This window comes from Nerophis lumbriciformis, linkage group LG13, assembly GCF_033978685.3.
Source record: "Nerophis lumbriciformis linkage group LG13, RoL_Nlum_v2.1, whole genome shotgun sequence".
NCBI lineage: Eukaryota > Metazoa > Chordata > Actinopteri > Syngnathiformes > Syngnathidae > Nerophis > Nerophis lumbriciformis.
In genome coordinates this window covers 37,703,279-37,725,775 of record NC_084560.2, presented here as the reverse complement: position 1 = coordinate 37,725,775, position 22,497 = coordinate 37,703,279, and the positions used below count along the sequence as shown (strand labels likewise).

The 22,497-nt window shown below is 38.6% G+C and overlaps 2 protein-coding genes across 4 annotated transcripts in view; one reads left to right on the top strand and one right to left on the bottom strand.

Annotated features, from left to right (window-relative positions):
* Positions 1–46: 46 nt before the first annotated feature.
* On the bottom strand, positions 47–11,538 carry lacc1 (laccase (multicopper oxidoreductase) domain containing 1). Of its 2 annotated transcripts, none has more exons than XM_061970867.2 (5): positions 11,044–11,538; positions 2,315–2,493; positions 742–907; positions 467–683; positions 47–375 (listed from the first exon to the last, which is right to left on the bottom strand). In XM_061970867.2, the coding sequence occupies exons 1-5, from the start codon at positions 11,498–11,500 to the stop codon at positions 189–191; spliced, it is 1,206 nt and encodes a 401-aa protein (XP_061826851.2). In that variant the 5' UTR covers positions 11,501–11,538; the 3' UTR covers positions 47–188. The 2 variants fall into 2 exon arrangements, with proteins under 2 accessions (XP_061826851.2, XP_072770630.1); XM_072914529.1 differs by lacking the exon at positions 11,044–11,538 and adding an exon at positions 4,150–4,761.
* The window catches only part of enox1 (ecto-NOX disulfide-thiol exchanger 1), a 55,628-nt gene continuing 44,596 nt past the window's right edge, over positions 11,466–22,497 (top strand). The window contains exons 1-2 of one of the 2 annotated variants that reach the window (XM_061970866.2): positions 11,466–11,790; positions 11,923–12,087. The gene's annotated coding sequence lies outside the window, so the exon portion shown is untranslated. The remainder of the gene's footprint in view (positions 11,791–11,922; positions 12,088–22,497) is intronic. The other variant, XM_061970865.2, reaches the window with a different exon arrangement.

The following is a 22,497-nucleotide window of genomic DNA, read 5'->3' as shown; positions in this document are numbered from 1 at the left end:
TCGGGAGGGTTGGCAAGTATGACTAATTAGAGACACTAAACATGACTCAGCAGATCATCTCAGTTTTATTATCTGAGCAGAAATATTTGGTCATTGATGAGAATAAAACATGTGAAGGTTTGTACAAAATTGGTTTCATCTGTTCTGCTCGACAGTCCCATGTCCTAAATAGAAAATGTCCTTCTCTGTCAGTGGGGCGTTCCCTCCTCCCTGATCCACACAAAGCCCACTTGGGTGCCAAAGTTAGGTCCGTCTCGTACGTGGGAGAAGAAGTCTCGGGGATGGCAGGAAGTGCACGGCGTCACGTGTGACCTGTCCATCACCGTGTCGTCGTGGATGTGCTCCGGCAAAATTCCGCCCTCCTGGAGCAAGAGCCTGTGACAACCAATCACCCAGTCACACAGAGGGTTAGTTGCAGGGGTTCGAAGCGGATGTGAACGCTGGGAATTAAGAGCGGCGGCATCACCTGTTGGCCAAGCGGATGTTGACGTGGGGCATGGCTGACTGGGGGTCTGTGATGCAAACCGGATGGAAGTTAGATGCGTGCGCTCGCGCCAGCTTGAAACAACACGCCCCCACCGACGGTCCAAGGGCCACCAGGATGTTCTTGGAGCTGCAACCAAAGTGCGTCACCATGGCCTCCACTGTTGCCATGGCGACACCCATCAAGGTTCCTTTCCATCCTGAGGACCACAAAGCAAAAAGTTGCGTCACGCGCCCATGTGATGGCGTGTCACGTACCTGCGTGAGCAATGCCGACCACTTTCGTCACAGGATCGGCAAAGACCATAGGGATGCAGTCGGCGCCCGGAGCGGCGATGACGAACCCCGGCCTATCGGTAACGATGGCGTCATAGCTCTCTGGCTCGGCTTCACCCACGATCCACACCTGGCTGGAATGTTCGACCTGCGGCAGCAGAGAGCGCGTGTCCCGTTAGAGCATACTTGCCAACCTTGAGACCTCCGATTTCGGGAGGTGGGGGTGGTCGGGGTGGGACGGGGGCGTGGTCGGGGGCGTGGCTAAAAGGGGAGGAGTATATTTACAGCTAGAATTCACCGAGTCAAGTATTTCATATATATATATATATATATATATATATATATATATATATATATATATATATATATATATGAAATACTTGACGTTCAGTGAATTCTAGCTATATATATATATATATATATATATATATATATATATATAATAAATACTTTAATTTCAGTGTTCATGTATTTACACATATACACACACATAACACTCATCTACTCATTGTTGAGTTAAGGGTTGAATTGTCCATCCTTGTTCTAGTCTCTGTCACTATTTTTCGAACCATGCTGAACATGTTGTCTGATGATGCATTGATGTGTGGCACGCACAAAAGTGCTTTCATCAAATGCACTAGATGGCAGTATTGTCCTGTTTAAGAGTGTCACAACATTGCTGTTTACGGCAGACGAACTGCTTTACGGTATACAAAAAAGTGACTGCTGTTGTTGTGTGTTGTTGCCACGCTAGGAGGACGTTAATGAAACTGCCTAACAATAAACCCACATAAGAAACCAAGAACTCGCCCTCCATCATTCTATAGTTATAAAGTGATTGGGCAGGTACGCTTTTTTTATATTGTGGAGGACCTGAGTCCGCCTGAATTTCGGGAGATTTTCGGGAGAAAATTTGTCCTGGGAGGTTTTCGGGAGAGGCGCTGAATTTCGGGAGTCTCCCGGAAAATCCGGGAGGGTTGGCAAGTATGCGTTAGAAGACGGGCGCAGTCGAGGTGTCTCTGTCAGAGTATATTGGTGACGAACCCCAAGATGCAGAGATGACGGCAGGCATTGAGCGAGAAAGCATAATTTAATTAAACACTATGGCAAAAAAACAAACAAAAGGATACAAACAAAAGGGCGCGCACAAGGCGGAGAACAAACTTGGCTATGAACTAAAACAGCACAAAGGCTAACTGTCGACAAGAAACAAAAACACTTACTGTGACACGAAGGAACTATGACAAGAGCAGAGTGAACAAAAGTAGACAGAGCTACAACAACAATTATTATGACAGGTAGTAGTGACAACAAGTATTAGCTACAATGACAATAATCCAGCACTGACTGGAGGGGAAGGCAGGTTTAAATAGCAGCTGGCTGATTGACACCAGGTGTGGCCAGGTGCCAATCAGCCACAGCTGAGGGGACACAGCACTCAGGGAGACAAACAGGAAACAGGGCGCTGACAGGAAATACTACACACACAGAGGAAAAACTAAAACACAACCAAACTGTCAGGGGCAAGCCTGACCGTCTCGACGCAATGACACACCTTGGCCAGGTGGAAGGGATGCGGGTGGAACCCGGCGTGGAGCGCCAGTCGGCGTCTGTTCTCCTCCACCACGGCGGGGGGGTCGCGCCTCCTGACGCTGCTGAACAAGTTCAAGGAGGACAAGGTGGGAATGTAGGAGATGCCCCCTGAACGCGTGCTGAAACCGTGGCCGAAACAGTCTGCAGGTAAATAAGACAGCATGTATTATTATTGTTTTGTTAGTATGTTGAAAAACATAATTATCACTACACTGTATTGTTCTTGTTGTATTACTACTCTAGTATTTTTTGCTATGTTGTAACACAAACAAATATTACTACTTTATATTGTTACTATGTTGTAACACATACTACATTGTACTGTTAACACATTAGTATTGCTACATTGTAGAGATGTATACATGATAAATGCTTTAAAATGTAATATCGGAAATTATCGGTATCGGTTTCAAAAAGTAGAATTCATGACTTTTTAAAACCGCGCTGTACGGAGCGGTACATATCCGGTAAAACACGAACCTAGGGCATACTTGCCAACCCTCCCGATTTTTCCGGGAGACTCACGAATTTCAGTGCCGCTCCCGAAAATCTTCCGGAACAACCATTCCCCCGAAATTTCCTCCCCGACAACAATATTGGGGCGTGCCTTAAAGGCACTGCCTTTAGCGTTCTCTACAACTTGTCGTCACGTCCGCTTTTCCTCCATACAAATGGCGTGCCGGCCCAGTCACACAAAATATGCGGCATTTGCACACACATATGGGAATGCAATGCATACTTGATCAAAAGCCATACAGGTCACACTGAAGGTGGCCGTATAAACAACTGTAACACTGTTACAAATATGCCCCCCACTGTGAACCCACACCAAACAAGAATGACAAACACATGTCGGGAGAACATCCGCACCGTAACACAACAGAACAAATACCCAGAACCCCTTGCAGCACTAACTTTTCCGGGACGCTACAATATACACCCCCGTTACATCTCTACTACATTGTATTGTTACAATGTTGTAACACAAGTATTACTAACTTGTGTAATTACTAGGGGTGTGGGAAAAAATCGATTCGAATTCGAATCACGATTCTCACGTTGTGCGATTCAGAATCGATTCTCATTTTTTAAAAATCGATTTTTTTACATTTATTTATTTTTATTTGATTTTTTTAAATTAATCAATCCAACAAAACAATACACAGCAATACCATAACAATGCAATCCAATTCCAAAACCAAACCCGACCCAGCAACACTCAGAACTGCAATAAACAGAGCAAATGAGAGGAGACACAAACACGACACAGAACAAACCAAAAGTAGTGAAACAAAAATGAATATTATCAACAACAGCAGGCCCGGCCCTCACCAATCTGGCGCCCTAGGCAAGATTTTAGGTGGCGCCCCCCCACATCGGCAGTGAAGTGTATATACTCACAAGAAACTGAATAGCTTTGTCTTTGACCTTTTTTTTTTTTTTACTTACAACTATACCTAATATATAAAGGGGTGGAAAAGTGACTATTACCTGCAGGGCAAACATTAGCTAACCAGAAGGCAAAAACAATGTAAACAAAAAACACCTGCTTAAAAGATCTAATACAAATGTCCCTGAGGAATGTAAGGTGGGAGTACTGTAATTACCTAACGTTAAATTATTATTTTCCATAACAATTTAGCCCCCTCCAACAATATTAACCCGACGTTAAAACAAAACTAGCTATTTATTGATTAGCAATTGCCGAATCATGTAACATTAGCTTAATGCTAAAAAGCCAGCTACTATCACATTCTGTAACAGACAAATAATTTCATGTAGGCTAACGTTACCTACCTGCTACCTCTGTCTTTTCTCGTTTCTCCTCCTCCTCTTTTCTCTTTTTTCTTCCCTGGGCACCTGACAGTTTTGGCCGTTTTGACATCTTGTGTTGATTTTTTGATGTGGTGACGTCCAAAAAGAGTCATGATACGGGAAGGGAGGGGGCGCACCGTGCGGGGGGAGAGGGGGGGGCGTAATGTTGTAACAAATAATATTTCTATTAAATAGGCTTTACTTTGCATTTTAATTAACGTGGGATTATTTTTTGTATTTAGAAATAATAGTACCAACTTTTTTTCTTTTTTTTTTTCTCCAACATTTGTGGCACTGGCGTGGCGCCCCCTGATGGACGGCGCCCTTAGCATTTGCCTATACGGCCTATGCCACGGGCCGGCCCTGAACAACAGTATCAATATTAGTTACAATTTCAACATAGCAGTGATTAAAAATGTCCATTGACATTATCATTAGACATTTATAAAAATAAAAAAGAACAATAGTGTCACAGTGGCTTACACTTGCATCGCATCTCATAAGCTTGACAACACACTGTGTCCAATATTTTCACAAAGATAAAATAAGTCATATTTTTGCTTCATTTAATAGTTAAAACAAATTTACATTATTGCAATCAGTTGATAAAACATTGTCCTTTACAATTATAAAAGCTTTTTACAAAAATCTACTACTCTCCCTGCAAAAAATGTTCTATAGAATTTCTAAAGAATATCTCTATAGAATTTCTAATGAACTTTAGGACCGAAGTTCTATAGAATTTCTAAAGAATATCTCTATAGAATTTCTAATGAACTTTAGGACCGAAGTTCTATAGAACAGGATTCTAAAGAATGGTTCTATAGAACATGGTTCTAAAGAATGGTTCTATAGAACAGGGTTCTAAAGAATGGTTCTATAGAACATGGTTCTAAAGAATGGTTCTATAGAACAGGGTTCTAAAGAATGGTTCTATAGATCTCCTCTAAAGAATAGTGCTATAGAAGAAAGTTCTAAAGAGTAGTTCTATAGAACAGGCTCCTATGGAATGGCTTTCTGTGGAATACGATTCAGAATGATGTAGAAATGATTGGGCAGGCATTCTACAAAATCTGTGGTCTAACACTGGCAATGGAGAAAGACAAATATTGCAGTTGAATGAATGTTGACTTGTATTTATTATATACATGTAACTCAAATCTTGACGTAATAAATAAATGTCAGCAGCATAAATCAACATGATCACCGCGCTTCCCCGACTGTTAGAGACGGTTAGACGTCCAGCAGAATTTGTTTCTGAGGCCTTCTTTTTTTCCCATTTTCTGCGCAATGTTCAGTTTCACTCCAATGATTTTCTTTATCACATTTGCTTCACTTGAGGGATGGAGCTTCTTCACAAAATCTGAAAGATCAATAAAATATACCAGAATTAGTGTCTGCAGACACCAAGACACTAGCTGTCATGCAATGAGTTACACTATGGCATTTTTCAGCTCGATAAAGAGAGTGATGTCTATCATTTAATCAATGCAATGGATAGTCAACACACTGCATACATTGCATATCACGCGTTTCTATGCTGTAAGGCACTTGCACTGCTTGACGCACACAAAATCATATGTGGTGCAATCATGCCAGGCTTTACGAACTGCAACAAATCTGTATCAAATTCTGACAGTGCATGTACACTATTCATTAGCTATATAGAAAATCCATTCAGTGTGTGAAATATTTTTCAAATTATTTTCAGGATTTCACTTTCTTGTGAATCTTGTTGTGTACCTGATGGGTGTCCCCAATGGCGTTCGAACAATCACGAAAGTGCATTAATAGAATTCTAATAAAAATATTTAACTTCAATCTGATTGAAACCATATCCACATCGGGAAGGGGATCTGACACATTCCCTATCTAAAAGTCGTTCACTTCTCAACTTGCAGCAGAACTCACGGAAATTCCCGACGCTAGTTGTTAAATAGTAAGGCGGAGAATGCCGATATAAGATATCAAACGAGAAAAAGGTGTAGATATCCGTGCGCTGCGGTTTTTGCTTTGTCACTTGATGTTGGTTTCCGACGAGATCAAAGCTAATGTGACCACCCATGCCTATAAATCTGTCAAAACGAACATCTCGCAGTCAATTCATGGACCAAGCCGACTGGAAGCTATGGATATCTATACTTCATGCCAAACGATCACGGAACGACTTGGAGATAGGAAAAGGGTCAGATCCACTTCCCTGATGTGGATATGGTTTTAATCAGATTGATTTAACTTATACTCACCAATAATAGCAGACACTTTCTTGTCATCCAGTTTTGGTTTCTCATGCTTATCCTTAAAAGCATTGGATTTTTTTCCTGTCAAGCTGCTGTTGGCCAGCTCCTCTCTGGCAGAGCGACAGCAGGACGTCGAGCTGATAGTATTGTTGCCTGACGTGATAAGTCGTCCATCTTCATTAGCAGGCCAGGAAGTCCTTTAATAGAAAAAAGTACATTGTGATGCAGACACAATAAAAAAAAAAATACATTAATAACATGAAGCTGGCGATATCCAAACCGCTCGGCTCTAACCCCAGCTATCATAATGTAAGGGTATTTTGATAGGAATCTTGTTCAAGTCAAGGGAAACATGGTAAGGAAGCAATCAAAGATGAAAAATATATATAACCATATATATTAATTCATCCTGACCACGCGAAGATTTAATATTTGTCGGTCAAGTATTAATCAGATATCCAGCTGAGACAAAATATCAAGAAGGAAGGGACGTAACTCTTGCTAATATAAGAGAAACACACAAAAACGGACGGACAGACAGACAAACAAACAAGTACCATATGTCCTCCCCTTATTTAGAGGGGAGGACATCACAACTTAGGATGTTGTATATGCAACAGTTCTGAAATTATCCCAAATCATAAATGGATTTTTATTGGAAAAAAGGGGCATAACTCTGGAAAATATTGTCCGAGACGACTCATTTTCGATAGGCTTCTTGTTACACTAAGATAAATAGATGTAACAAGTTTGGTTTCCGTACATGAAACGATTCTGTAAATATTGCGGTGACGGATGGACAGCCGTACATGACGACAATACCCGTAGGCCAAAGTTAGATGAAAATACAGTAATAAGAAAGTTATTTCATACATCGACATGTAAGCATATTTTCCATCAACCTATGATAATTACAATAACATACTTCTAGAATAAGAAAACCTACCTTCAACAACCCTCAATGCATCTCGAAGGGATTTGTTTTCCTCTCTCAACTGGAGGACTTCCTTCTTCAGGGATTCCATTTCTGTACATGTATCTTTCGGTGAAGTTCTTCCCAGCTGAAAATGTCAAAATAGTAAATCAAATGAAATAATTTGTATTATGATTAATTTGGGCGCTCATATGTTTTCCGGAAGCAATTTGTCCTGGATACGGCCCTGACAGCACCATATAAGTTTTACATGTATAAGCAACCTTGTAGGCACATTAATTTGAATATGCTACATGTACATGTAGCAGTAAGCCATTCACACAGTAGGCACTGTTCATCAGGTATTTGTAGTGTTATTTTCATATAAGTATAAACTTGTGTTTTAAACCAGTTGCCAGGGATGCAATTTTTACGTCCTCGATTTCAAATGAATGCTAGGTACTTGTGATTGTTTGCCTCGAGAGGGTGCTTTGATTAACCAATAAAATCCTATTCTATTCTATTCATGTACTCACAGCAGCAAGTTGGGCCTTCAATTGTGCCCGAGCATCATATCCCACAGCTGTACGGCTTACTTTCCTCTTTTTCTTCTGAAAAATCAAGATTAACAAGAAAACGTGTTCAGTTCTTTTATATGCCATTGAAGTGAAGAAATATGTTTGCAGAAATGATAGATTTTCGAGTACATGCAGAAAGTCTGTCAACACCTCAATTTGTCTTGAATATTATTCTGTCTGAGTTGGTCGAATTGAATCAAAATATTCAATAACTTTAAAGCCTACAATGAAACATGATTTGATTAACTTTTATGATAAAGAAAAACTGACAAGGTACTTCAAAAGTATGGGATTGAATCCTACAAAACCTCACACAGTTGAAACACCACTGAAATAGTGAGTGAGTGAATTAACGTTTAACGTCGCTTTCAACACTATTTCGGTCATATCGCGACAACACCACTGAAATAAAAGTACCTGCTGTCTGTCAGATAGTCTCCTCAACACTTTCATCCTTGCTCTCACTGTCTGATGACCAAGACTTTGGCTGTTTGTTTCTCTTGCCTCTGCCATATTCCAAATCACCAGTAAGGGGTACATCCTTGCCATCCTGAGCGGCTTTCAAATATGGCGTCAGTTCACGTGTGTCTTCTGTGTAAAAACAAATATGTGCCACATTAAGCTAAATTAAACTGTACAGTTAGTCATACATTTCAGCAGCAGATTGTTATCACTAAATTACTTTGGTATACCTACAGTTCTGATGATTCAGAAATTCACCTCAGCGAGAAACAAATTTCACCTTACTTTCCCTTATTTACAGGCTTACAGCCATATTAAAAAATTGTCAAGGTTAAGTCTGTACTATCATGACAATCACCTCAGCATTGCAGATTGAAACATTCAGTATACCAGGGCTGCACTGATGAGAAATTACTATCAATCATGGAAGAAAAAAAATTATATTATTTAAATTTAACTTTACATAAACAAAGTCGAAAGTTCAAGGTGTAAAATCAGAAGTACATTAAATATATCTATATTAAATATATCTATATTTATATGTACTTCTGGTAAAACGTATACTTTTTACTGAATTGAATTGAAAAGTTTTCAACTGTTTATTAATTACCACCAAATCTCAGAATTCTTGCCACGTATTTGGTTTGTGACTGCTTCCTTCCTCCTGCTTTGTTGAGTGGCCATGGAACTTGGACTTCTTCATCACTGTCCCAATTTTCTCCATTCATCTTCTCTCGAGAACCGCTCGTGGTTAATATACTATATTTCGTCTCGATGATCATCCTCCCCTTGCTTCCGTTTGGCGACCTGACTGGGGGCCAAACTCCTTCTCTGTGTGATCACACAAGCCTGACGTTACAAACAATGGAGGGATGATAATAATAATAATAATAATAATAATAATAAATGAGGCTAGTTTTGCTAGCTCACCATTTCCGCCCGTGCCTCGAAGCTGCTGTTTGGCTCAACGTTAGCCCGCTTGTGACGTCTCGCATCGCGCCTAGAAGACCCTAAACCTAAATGTGATGTTTAAGCCAACAAAGTTACCGTCAATGAACTCCGACGTGACTTGGGCAGCTTAGAAAGAGCGAGTGAAGTCAACATGGACGTTGTGGCCGCCATCACCAACTCAAACTGCCCGCGAAATCTGCTTTGCAACTACGGCAAGCGCGAAGGGGAAAAATAAATAATTTAAAAAAAAAGTTGATTTGAAACATATTCGCACTTATTAGTGTCGGATATGAGAAACATTGATACAACGCGATTATTACCAACTATACATGAATTTGGTTGTGATTGCAGCCTTAAAACAGTTTTGTTATTTTATAACAAAACGAGAGCAGTTCTATCTATCGTGTTTGGGGGGGGGGGGGGGGGGGGGTTTGTAATGTTACGGCGGGAAAAGTAGTAAACTAAATATAACATTGCACCATGCTTTTGAAAATGTATACATTTAAATCCTGGCAAATACTGACTTTTAACAATATAAATTGTTACTTACATGAGTTCGGTAAAGTGTTTTCCTATTGGGCTCCGTGAAGAAACGTGTCTGGGCTTGTTCTTCCACAGCTGCATGCAGGTACGTGGGCGGGTCCTGACGTTTTAGGTCTGATTTAAACCTTTGAACTGAGTTTTGCTAAATCAATTTATGTTGGAAGTCCAATAAAATTAATTTTATCACATAAAAAAGTAAGTTACGAAAATATTCACACTTTTTACTTATAGATAACTCAAAAACTCTAAAAATAAAAATAAATTGATTTATTGGAATAAATATACTTTTAAAAATAAAGTCTGCCGAAGTTCTGGGTGTCCGCCTTGAAATGACACCTCACAATTTTGAATGATACAAAATTAACATTTTCATAATTGAGGGAGACATCCTGCATTGTTCAAAAAACAAGCTCAAGTCTGGTGAATCAACTTAATGAGATTAATCAATGCTATGGTGATAGCGCTGCTGCCATTTTATAGAATTTTATTCCATGGAACAATCTATAGAACTTTCAGCAGATAAAGGATAATGTCTATAGAATTTCTGTTAGACATTCTATAGAATGCCCAGTTCTATAGAACAATCTATAGACCTTTCAGCAGATAAAGTAATGTCTATAGAATTTCTGTTAGACATTCTATAGAATGCCCAGTTCTATAGAACAATCTATGGACTTTTCATCAGATAATGTAATGTCTATAGAATTTCTATAGGATATTCTATAGAATTCCCAGCTCTATAGAACAGTGAAAAGACCTTCCAGCACATGAAGCTGATGTCTATAGAATTTCTATAGAATTTTGAATACATATTCTATAGAATCTTCAGTTCTAAAGAAATTCCGACGAAATTCTATAGCGTTCTATATATTTCTATAGAGATTCTATAGAACATTTTTTGCAGGGCTGCTTGCATGTCAGCAGACTGGGGTAGATCCTGCTGAAATCCTATGTATTGAATGAATAGAGAATCCTTTTGAATCGGGAAAAACATCGTTTTTGAATCGAGAATCGTGTTGAATTGAAAAAAAAAAAATCGATTTTGAATCGAATCGTGACCCCAAGAATCGATATTGAATCGAATCGTGGGACACCCAAAGATTCACAGCCCTAATCTTGTCACAAATGTGTACAGTGTTACTATGAGATATTATAATGATACTATGTCATTGTTTTGTTTTGAAGTCACCTGGAAACAGCGATGACGTCAGCAATCTGACGGGCCCGCCCAGCGCCGGAAGTGTGTGCAAAAAGTTACTGACGTCATCCTCCACTTCCACTTCAGGTGAGTGCGTGGGGGTGGGGCGGGGGCATCCCAGCCTGTAGGTGAAGGTGTACAAGTCCGTAAAGAGCAGCTGCTGGTACCGAAGGAGCCGCTCTCGTCCCCGCACACTCGTGATGACGCGCAGCGCGCGCACGTCCAGGTCATCCGCCGCCCGCTTGAGCTCGTACACGCACCCGGCTGTCGAGCGCGAGTCCAGCCGGTGCGCGCTCCCGTACGCGAGCGTCGCCGCGTCCGCGACGTGGCCGGCACCGGACAACACGTACACGTGCGCGTGTGCGACGGCGGACTCCTCGCGCAGCAGCCGGTCGGTGCACCCGCACCGGCAGGCGTGCGCGAGATCCAGCAGCACGACCGCGCACATCCTCGGGCCCTGGAATGAAGCCGCTCGTGAGGCCCCGTTTCCTGTTTGCGCGCACGCCCCGCCCACTCGGGCAGTGAACGCGTGACCGCGGCGGCACGTGAGAAGTTCGACTTCACGCAAAGACGGAAGTAATTACAAATTGTATCCAACATGAACAAAGTCCACAAAATATGATATTTTATTGGACATATAAGTAGGAAGCGTGAGTTATTTTGCGACACTTCGTCATGTTTACCAGCAGAGGACGCCAGACCACGTCAATCAGTTTACAGGTTCATTTGTATATGAAGGTATCAAATATGCACTTTAACAACTATTTTTCCGCAATTTATTGTCAAAACACTGAATACGTCGACAGTCATGATGTTATTGTTCATTATTGCTTTCTTTCAATTATAATCTTTGTATATACACGTCATTAGGTGTACCTAATGGAGTGTCCACTGGGCTGAGGACCTGCGAGAGTGTGCACACGCACGGGCGCGTCCTCGAGTGCGTGCACGCGCACTCCAGTTGGCTGAGCGGCAGGCAGGCAGGAAGGCGCGCGTGCAGCTCGTGGTCGTCATCGTCGCGTCTCCTTGGCGGAGGTAAAAAAAAATTAAAAAAAAAAAAAGTCCTTTTGGCTGTTGTGTGAATACGTGATTGTGTCGAGCACTTTTTGCGCCACGGCGATGAATGGAAATGTTTGTGTTTTCATGCCATCATCCACGCAACTGCTTTCTAACGTTGCTCTACTGCAGAAAGTATTCATGGAATCATCTGTTCATGTCTTCATCAATTCATCTGGTCACCGTGTCATGACGTGACATAATCATCTATTAGTACATTTATTAATTCATGTAGTCACCTATTCATCTAATTATCTCTTAAGCTATGTCATCATCCATTCATGGTGTCATCTATTAATACATGTATACACAGTATTCATGTAGTCATCTAGTCATGTATTCATATAGTCGTACAATCATCTATTCATATATTTATGTGTTCATTTCCTCATCTACAGTCATATGATCATCTATCATCTATTCATACACAGTATATATATTCATGTACTCATCTATTCACATTTTAATAGTCACCTATTTATATACAGTACTCATCTATTCATGTATTCATACAGTCATACATTCATTTATTCATATATTTACACATCATGTAGTACTGTTTTTAATGTATTCATCTATCAATTGTCATTCAACAATTTTTTTGTAGATGTATAAATATTCATGTAATCAGCTGTTCATGCACCCCTCTAATTATGGTGTCATCCATTCATAGTCACCACGTAATAACATTACTACATACATATAATCACGTAATATTGTATTTATGTAATCATCCACTCATATCTGTCTATTCATGTATGCATACAGTTACACATGTTTGTATTTATATGTATTCATGTAGTCATCTACAGTCAAATGATCATTTATCATTTATTCATAGACAGGACATATATTCATGTACTCATCTATTCACATTTTAATAGTCACCTGTATATGTAGTCATCTATGCATGTATTCATACAGTCCAACATTCATGTATTTATATATTTACATATATTCATGTAGTCATCTTTACACATTTTAATGTATGCGTATACCCATGTAATTATACAGTCATGCAATCATATTTTCATATATTTACATAAATATTCATGTTGTCACCTATTCACGATTTAATGTTGTCAATTATCATGGAGTTGTCTATTCATGTAGTGACATGGCTACATTCATATAATCATCTATTAATGTAATCATCCGTTTTAGGTATCTATTCATGTATGCAAGTCATACAATCATCTATTCATATATTTATATGTATCAATGTACTCATCTACAGTCATATCATCATCTATATCCATAGACAGGATATATATTCATGTACTCATCTATTCACATTTTAATAGTCACCTATTTATGTACTCACCTATTCAAGTATCCATACAATCATCTAGTCATGTATGTACATATATTCATGTAGTCATCTTTACACATTTAATGTATTCATCCATCCATGTATTCATACAGCCATACACTCATATTTGTGTTTATATTCATGTCGTCATCTATTCACATTTTAATGTATTCAATTATTCATGTACTCATCTAGTCATGTAGTCCATTCATCTAGTCACCATGTAACTCCACCTAAAATGTACTTAAGAAAACACACATCAAAGGTCCTCCATATGACAGGAGTGCTCTGTTGTTTTTAATAACCTGTTTGAAAACACAAAATGCTTGTCAAAGATCCTGTAAATGAGAGACCGTGTTGCCGTTTTTAACACCTTTTTTTTTTTTTAAATGCTTGCCAAATATCCTCTATACTGTTCTGCTGTTTTTAACAACCTGCTTAAAACAAAATGCATGTAAAAGATCCTCTATATGACATGAGTGCTTTGCTGTTTTTAACAACCTGCTTAAAACAAAATGCATGTAAAAGATCCTCTATATGACATAAGTGCTTTGCTGTTTTTAACAACATACTTAAAATTGCTTGTCAAAGATCCCCTATATTAAAAGAGTGCTTTGTCGTTTTTTAACCACTTACTTTTGAAAAAATGCTTGTCAAAGATCCTCTACATAACAAAAGTGCTTTGCTGTTTTTAACAGCCTGCTTGGAAAAAATGCTTGTCGAAGATCCTCTATATGCCAGGAGTGCTTTACTGTTTTTTACAACCTGCTTGAAAATAAAATGCTTGTCAAAGATCCTCCATCTAATATGTACTTAAAAACACTAATCAAAGATCCTCCATATGACAGTAGCGCTCTGCTGTTTTTGATAACCTGCTTGAAAACACAAAATGCTTGTCAAAGATCATATATATGAGAGATTGTGTTCCGTTTTTAACCACCTATTTAAAAAAAAAAAATGCTTGCCAAAGATCCTCTATACTGTTCTGCTGTTTTTAACAACCTGCTTAGAACAAAATGCATGTTAAAGATCCCCTATATGAGAGGAGTGTTTTACTGTTTTTAACAACATACTTAAAATTGCTTGTTCAAAGATCCCTTTTATTAAAAAAGTGCTTTGCTGTTTTTAATAGCCATTCATATAATCATATAATTAATGTATTCATGTAATCATCCATTTGTTGGTATCTATTCATGTATTAATGTATTTATATGTATTCATGTCCTCATCTGCAGTCATAAGATCATCTATAATCTATATTTATAAACAGGATGTATATTAATGTACTCATCTTTTCACATGATAATAGTCACCTATTTGTGTACTCATGTATTCATACAGTCATCTATTGTTCACTTAGTCACCTTTACACAATTAAGGTATTCATCCATCCGTGTATTCATACAGTCACACGATCACCTTTTTGTATGTGTATATGAAAATTCATGTCATCATCAATTCACGTTCTAATGTGGTGGACTAGTCAAGATCTCATCCAATCACGAAGTCATCTGTTCATCGAGTCGACATGTAATGACATGGCTACATTTATATAATCATCTGTTATTGGATTCCTGTAATCATCAATTCATAGTTATCTGCTCGTGTCATATAATCACCTATTCATATATTTACATGTAACCATGTATGCACATTTTAATGTAGCCATACGGTTCATGTCATCATCGAGGCAGGTGTTCACATGAAATATTAGACACATCCCCCCACTCGGTCTCATTGGGAAAGTTTAGAAGGTGAACACATGAGGAATCGTGATGTAATCTGATTACTTTTTGCACTTTGAGTACCTAATAAACACAGACGGTTAGCCAGGTAGGTGTGTGTGTGTGTGTGTGTGTGTGTGTGTGTGTGTGTGTGTGTGTGTGTGTGTGTGTGTGTGTGTGTGTGTGTGTGTGTGTGTGTGTGTGTAATGATGCATGCTGATGTTGTGCTCATGTTGTCATGTCGCCTCGTCACTGTGACAGACGGAACATGAATTTCTACAATTAATTCAAGTTTTAATGATGTTCACGCTCTCGTTTGTTTCCTGCCACCTCACTGCACACAATGTACACAATACCCACTACACACTACATGATGTACACAATACACACTACAGTATGTATTGTTGTATTGTTAATTAGCAGACTCACAGGAACAAGTGTGTGCCTTGGAGGAGGTCATATAGATGTGTTCAGGAGGACTTTAGTGGTCCAGAATCCAAGTGTGCTTTTGAATCATGACATGTATTGTTGGCTTGGTCACACAGATTGTGTAGTGTGTGTGTGTGTGTGTGTTCTTGTATTTCTACCCTTCTTGAGACATCAACAAGGAAAAATACCTTCCATATGAGGACCGGTGAACAAGTTAGGACCGAAGTCATGGTCCCAATACGGAAAACCATTGCATCTAATATAGAATGTCTCATTTGCACCCCTGCTGGTGAAATCTATCAAAATGAGGGTGGTCCCAAAAAGGAGGGATTTTACAAATTGACTGTGTGTGGGTTTTAAAAGTGCTCCCCCTCTGGCCAACATATGTAATAAGAAGTGTGTGTGTAAGAAATTGAAATGCGCCCCCTTTGGCCAAAATGAATTAAAAAAATAAAATAAATATGAGAAATACTCTAATAACTTTAAGTAAATAATGAAGATTAAAAACCAATTACAAACAAACAAAAAAAATTAACTAAAAGCAGTCTTTTTCTCACAATGTGTCAACTTTTTTAAAATTGGGAACAATTTCTCGTATTCTTTCTGTCTCGTAAAATTATTACTTTTCCATGATAAATGATTATTTTCTAATGCAAAATGGTGACATTTGTCATATACAATTCTGACTTTTATCACAATATTGCCAATTTTTTAAGTTGTTCTTGAAAAATAGTGACGTTTTTTGAGTAAAATGATGACTTTTGTCATCATTTTGCCAAGTAAAATTCCGATTATTATTATAATATTGCCAAACATGTTAAGTTTTCGTATAAAATTGTGACTTTTGTCGAGTAAAATTACGACTCTTTTCATAAAATTGGCAAAATTGTAAACTTTTCTTGTAAAATTGTGACTGTTATTGAGTACAATTCCAAATGTTGTCATAATATTGCACAAATGATCAGTTTTTCTTGTAAAATGTTGATTTTTACGACTTTTATTATGATACTGCCAAAAGTCTAAGTTTTTCTTGTGAAATTGTGACCTTTTTCTTGTGAAATTCCAACACATTTTTCACAAAAAGCTTTTTTATATTTACATAGTATGTATATATTATTAATGTTGTAAGTAAAAATCTTTATATATCTAGAAAGGGTGGTCCTAAAGAGGCAGGCCTTTTTTTCGGAGGTCTCAAGAAGGTAAAAAATACAAGAAAATGTGTGTGTGTGTGTGTGTGTGTGTTCTTGTATTTCTACCCTTCTTGAGACATCAACAAGGAAAAGTACCTTCCATATGAGGACCGGTGAACAAGTTAGGACCGAAGTCATGGTCCCAATACGGAAAACCATTGCATCTAATAGAGAATGTCTCATTTGCACACCTGCTGGTGAAATCTATCAAAATGAGGGTGGTCTCAAAAAGGAGGGATTTTACAAATTGACTGTGTGTCGGTTTTAAAAGTCCTCCCCCTCTGGGCAACATGTGTGTGTAAAAAATTTAAATGCGCCCCCTTGAATAAAAAAAATAAAATAAATATGAGAAATACTCTAATAACTTTAAGTAAATAATGAAGATTAAAAGCCAATTACAAACAAACAAAAAATAATTAACTAAAAGCAGTATTTTTCTCTCAATGTGTCAACTTTTTTCTTATAAAATTGGGAACAATTTCTCGTATTCTTTCTGTCTCGTAAAATTATTACTTTTCCATGATAAGTGATTATTTTCTAATGCAAAATGGTGACATTTGTCTGACTTTTATCACAATATTGCCAATTTTTTTTGTTGTTCTTGAAAAATAGTGACGTTTTTTGAGTAAAATGATGACTTTTGTCATCATTTTGCCAAGTAAAATTCCGATTATTATCATATTGCCAAAAATGTTAAGTTTTCTTATAAAATTGTGACTTTTGTCGAGTAAAATTACGACTCTTTTCATAAAATTGGCAAAATTGTAAGCTTTTCTTGTAAAATTGTGACTGTTATTGAGTACAATTCCAAATGTTGTCATAATATTGCACAAATGTTCAGTTTTTCTTGTAAAATTTTGATTTTTACGACTTTTATTATGATACTGCGAAAAGTCTAAGTTTTTCTTGTGAAATTGTGACCTTTTTCTTGTGAAATTCCAACACATTTTTCACAAAAAGCTTTTTTATATTTGCATAGTATGTATATATTATTAATGATATAAATACAAATCTTTATATATCTAGAAAGGGTGGTCCTAAAGAGGTAGGCCTTTTTTTCAGAGGTCTCAAGAAGGTAAGAAATACAAGAAAATGTGTGTGTGTGCGTGTGCGTGTGTCATACTTGCCAACCCTCTTGGATTTTCCGGGAGACTCCCGAAATTCAGCGGCTCTCCCGAAAACCTCCCGGGACAAATTTTCTCCCGAAAATCTCCCGAAATATAAACAGCGTACCTGCCCAATCACGTTATAACTGTAGAATGATGGAGGGCGAGTTCTTGGTTTCTTATGTGGGTTTATTGTTAGACAGTTTCATTAACGTCCTCCCAGTGCGGTAACAACACATAACAACAGCAGTCACGTTTTCGTCTACCGTAAAGCAGTTCGTTTGCCGTAAACAGCAATGTTGTGACACTCTTAAACAGGACAATACTGCCATCTAGTGCATTTGATGAAAGCACTTTTGTGCGTGCCACACAGCAATGCATCATCAGAGAGGGTGTTCAGCATGGTTAGAAAAATAGTGACAGAGAATAGAACAAGGATGGACAATTCAACCCTTAACTCAACAATGAGTAGATGAGTGTTATGTGTGTGTATATGTGTAAATAAATGAACACTAAAATTCAAGTATTTATTTTATATATGTATATATCATACTTGCCAAACCTCCCGGATTTTTCGGGAGACTCCCGAAATTCAGCGCCTCTCCCGAAAACCTCCCGGGACAAATTATCTCCCGAAAATCTCCCGAAATTCAGGCGGACTCAGGTCCTCATGGACCTGAGTCCGTTTTCCCACAATATAAACGGCGTGCCTGCCCAATCACGTTATAACTGTAGAATGATCAAGGGCGAGTTCTTGGTTTGACAGAGAATAGAACAAGGATGGATAATTCAACCCTTAACTCAACAAGTATATGTGTAAATGAACACTGAAATTCAAGTATTTCTTGTATTTATCTATATATATATATATATATATATATATATATATGTATATAATAAAATAAATATATATAATAAAATAAATATATATTTATAGCTAGAATTCACTGAAAGTCAAGTATTTCTTATATATATATGAAATACTTGACTTGGTGAATTCTAGCTGTAATTATACTCCTCCCCTCTTAACCACGCCCCCCCACCTCCCGAAATCGGAGGTCTCTAGGTTGGCAAGTATGGTGTGTGTGTGTGTGTGTGTGTGTGTGTGTGTGTGTGTGTGTGTGTGTGTGTGTGTGTGTGTGTGTGTGTGTGTTGGAGTAAACATGATCCTCACTGACCCGCAAACACTGACAGGAGAGAGGAGACTTTTTTTTTTTCTTTAAGGAGGAAAAAATGTGAGGCACACACGACCGCTTTGTAGTCGTTGTGTAGTCGTTGTGTGTTCAGTGTTGGCCCGAGGACACTTCCTCTGCAGAATGAAAGTGAAAGTACTCATGACGTGACATTTTTCTGTCGTCTCCGTGTGAATGCTGAAGAGTATCCAGTCGAAGATAGTTAGCGAGTCAAAGATCCTCTATGTGACAGGAGCGCTCAGTTGTCTTTAAGGACGTATTGTAAAAAAAAAAAAAAAAAAGCTTGTCAAGGATCTTCTACATTAGAAGGGGCTCTGTGCTTCTTTTTTATTTATTTTTATTTTATTTTTTTAACAATCTACTTAAAAAAAAAAAAAAAACACTCGTCAAAGATCTTATTTTAACAAACTGCTTAAAAGATTTCCGAACTCTAAATGGGTGAATTTTGGCGAATTAAACGCCTTTCTATTATTCGCTCTCGGATCGGGAAGCAATCCGCCATTTTCTCAAACACATTACAAACACCGAGTCAAATCAGCTCTGTTATTTTCCGTTTTTTTCGACTGTTTTCCATACCTTGGAGACATCATGCCTCGTCGGTGTGTTGTCGGAGGGTGTAACAACACGAACAGGGACGGATTCAAGTTGCACCAGTGGCCCAAAGATGCCAAAGTGGCAAGAAATTGGACGTTTGTTCCGCACACTTTACCGACGAAAGCTATGCTACGACTGAGATGGCAAGAATGTGTGGATATCCTGCGACACTCAAAGCAGATGCATTTCCAACTGGACAGGACAGATCAGCTTTCAGGAAAAGAGAGCGGATGAGGGTATGTCTACAGAATATATTAATTGATGAAAACTGGGCTGTCTGCACTCTCAAAGTGCATGTTGTTGCCAAATGTATTTCATATGCTGTAAACCTAGTTCATAGTTGTTAGTTTCCTTTAATGCCAAACAAACACATACCAATCGTTGGTTAGAAGGCGATCGCCGAATTCGTCCTCGCTTTCTCCCGTGTCGCTGGCTGTCGTGTCGTCTTCGTCGGTTTTGCTTGCATACGGTTCAAACCGATATGGCTCAAAAGCTTCAGTTTCTTCTTCAATTTCGTTTTCACTACCTGCCTCCACACTACAACCATCCGTTTCAATACATGCGTAATCTGTTGAATCGCTTAAGCCGCTGAAATTCGAGTCTGAATCCGAGCTAATGTCGCTATAGCTTGCTGTTCTTTCCGCCATGTTTGTGTTGGCTTCACTATGTGACGTCACAGGAAAATGGACGGGTGGTTAAAATCAGGCACTTGGAAGCTTTTTTTAGGGATATTGCGTGATGGGTAAAATTTTGAAAAAAACTTAAATAAAATAAGCCACTGGGAACTGATTTTTAATGGTTTTAACCAGAGGTGGGACCAAGTCATTGTTTTGCAAGTCACAAGTAAGTCTCAAGTCTTTGCCCTCAAGTCCGAGTCAAGTCCCGAGTCAAGACAGGCAAGCCCCGAGTCAAGTCCAAAGTCAAGACTGGAAAGTCTCAAGTCAAGTCCTAAGTCCTGCATTTTGAGTTTCGAGTCCTTTCAAGTCCTTTTAACCACAGACTAATATATTAACACAGATTGTGTATGCTTTTCAAACGCTGTATTTATTTATTAAAACAAGTGCATTTTAAATTGCAGGAAAGAAAATTGTGCTGACATTGCACTTTATAATAGCACTATTAACCAGTCATTTTAAACATTAACTCATTCCTTTACAGAACAAACACATTGAAAAATAAAGTGCAAATGTACTTATTTGTACAAAAGTGTTAACATTGAAAAAACATGACATATACGTGAACATAACAAAAAAGTTGTACTTTTTATATGTCAGGGCCCTATGCTGCATTGCATTTGCAAAAGACCAAATTAGCCAAGAGTCTGTCAGTCATTTGTGCACGATGGGGGCGTAGTATGATGCCACCATGGCTGAAAACTCGCTCCACTGGAGCACTGGAGGCAGGCACTGCCAAGACTCTCATGGCCACTCGGAACAGTGAAGGAAGAGTCTTCATGTTCAATGCCCAGAACAAAAGGGGGGAGAGAGTTGTTTTGGGTTGGTGCACTACTTGTAAGTGTATCTTGTGTTTTTTATGTTGATTTAATTAAAAAAAGAAAAGAAAAAAAAATTATTTCTTGTGCGGCCCGATACCAATCGATCCACGGACCAGTACCGGGCCGCGGCCCGGTGGTTGGGGACCACTGAGGTAAACAACCAACAGTATGTCAGAAAGCTAGCTAAAACGGTACACATATTCATAGTATAGTATACATTTTAACTGACCTTTATTTTACTATTTTTGTCTTTTTTTAGGTGGCTAAAATACGCGGTGCTGCTGACCGCCGTCTAACGTTACGTGTGATATATTGACTAACGTAACCCTGCTTGAAAAAAATCACTGAACAAAAAGTATGAATAAGGTAGTGAACTGCAACAGATTCCCGTGTTTGCAATAACGTTATAACGTTAGCAGTGAGTTTACAGCCTCACTGATTTAACTACACAGCAAATAAAAGTCACGTTACTTAGCCAATAAACGTTATCTTACATTGAAAACTTACCGTTCTATGTGCAACTTCAAATACCAGACGAAGTTGGAAGTTGTTGCCTCTCCATCAGTAATTTTCGAACCGCATGTGTTGCATACTGCAAACCGTTTTGTGTTGACCACCTCGTAATTTTTATACCCAAACAAAATTATTTTAGGTATCATTTTTTGTTCACTGGCGTGTGGTTTGGACATGTCTTCTTCGTTGGTTGTCCTGCAATTTGATTGGATGAATGCTGTGTGATGAAAACAAAGTAGATCTAATTTGATTGGCTGTTGTACTGAGACCACACCAGCTGACACACGCAACGCTGATAGACAAGTACACAATGAAAAATACGGAGCGCTCCCAAATAACTTTTTCATCTTTGGGTTTTGGGGAAAGTAGCAAGTCATGTCAAGTCATGTCAATTCAAAAGGCTCAAGTCCAAGTGAAGTCACAAGTCATTGATGTTAAAGTCTAAGTCGAGTTGCAAGTCTTTTTACATTTTGTCAAGTCGAGTCTAAAGTCATCAAATTCATGACTCGAGTCTGACTCGAGTCCAAGTCATGTGACTCGAGTCCACACCTCTGGTTTTAACCATTGGCGTTGTTAGGCCTATTTTAGGGGGGCTCAAGCCCCCCGAAAATGCCCACATCACTCAAAATCCAGTCCGCATTTTCTCTGCGACCTTGCTTGCGGTCCTTGGACTTGTTCATACAGAAAATGCCCACATCACTCTTGTAGAATCTATATAAAGTAATATACATTAGTCTAATGTTAAAACAATGAAAAAAACATTAAATATATTAGTTTTATTGTATTGTTACATTAATAGCTGTTGTATTGTTATTGAATGGCTTGGTAAACAT

Excerpts from the sequence above, each read along its gene's own strand:
- lacc1 (XM_061970867.2), bottom strand. The coding sequence starts at position 11,500 with ATGTGCGCGGTCGTGCTGCTGGATCTCGCGCACGCCTGCCGGTGCGGG. Across the intron at positions 908-2,314 it reads ATCCCTTCCACCTGGCCAAG|GTCGAACATTCCAGCCAGGT; the intron begins GTGTGTCATTGC and ends CTGCTGCCGCAG. Across the intron at positions 684-741 it reads GGTCGGCATTGCTCACGCAG|GATGGAAAGGAACCTTGATG; the intron begins GTACGTGACACG and ends TGTGGTCCTCAG.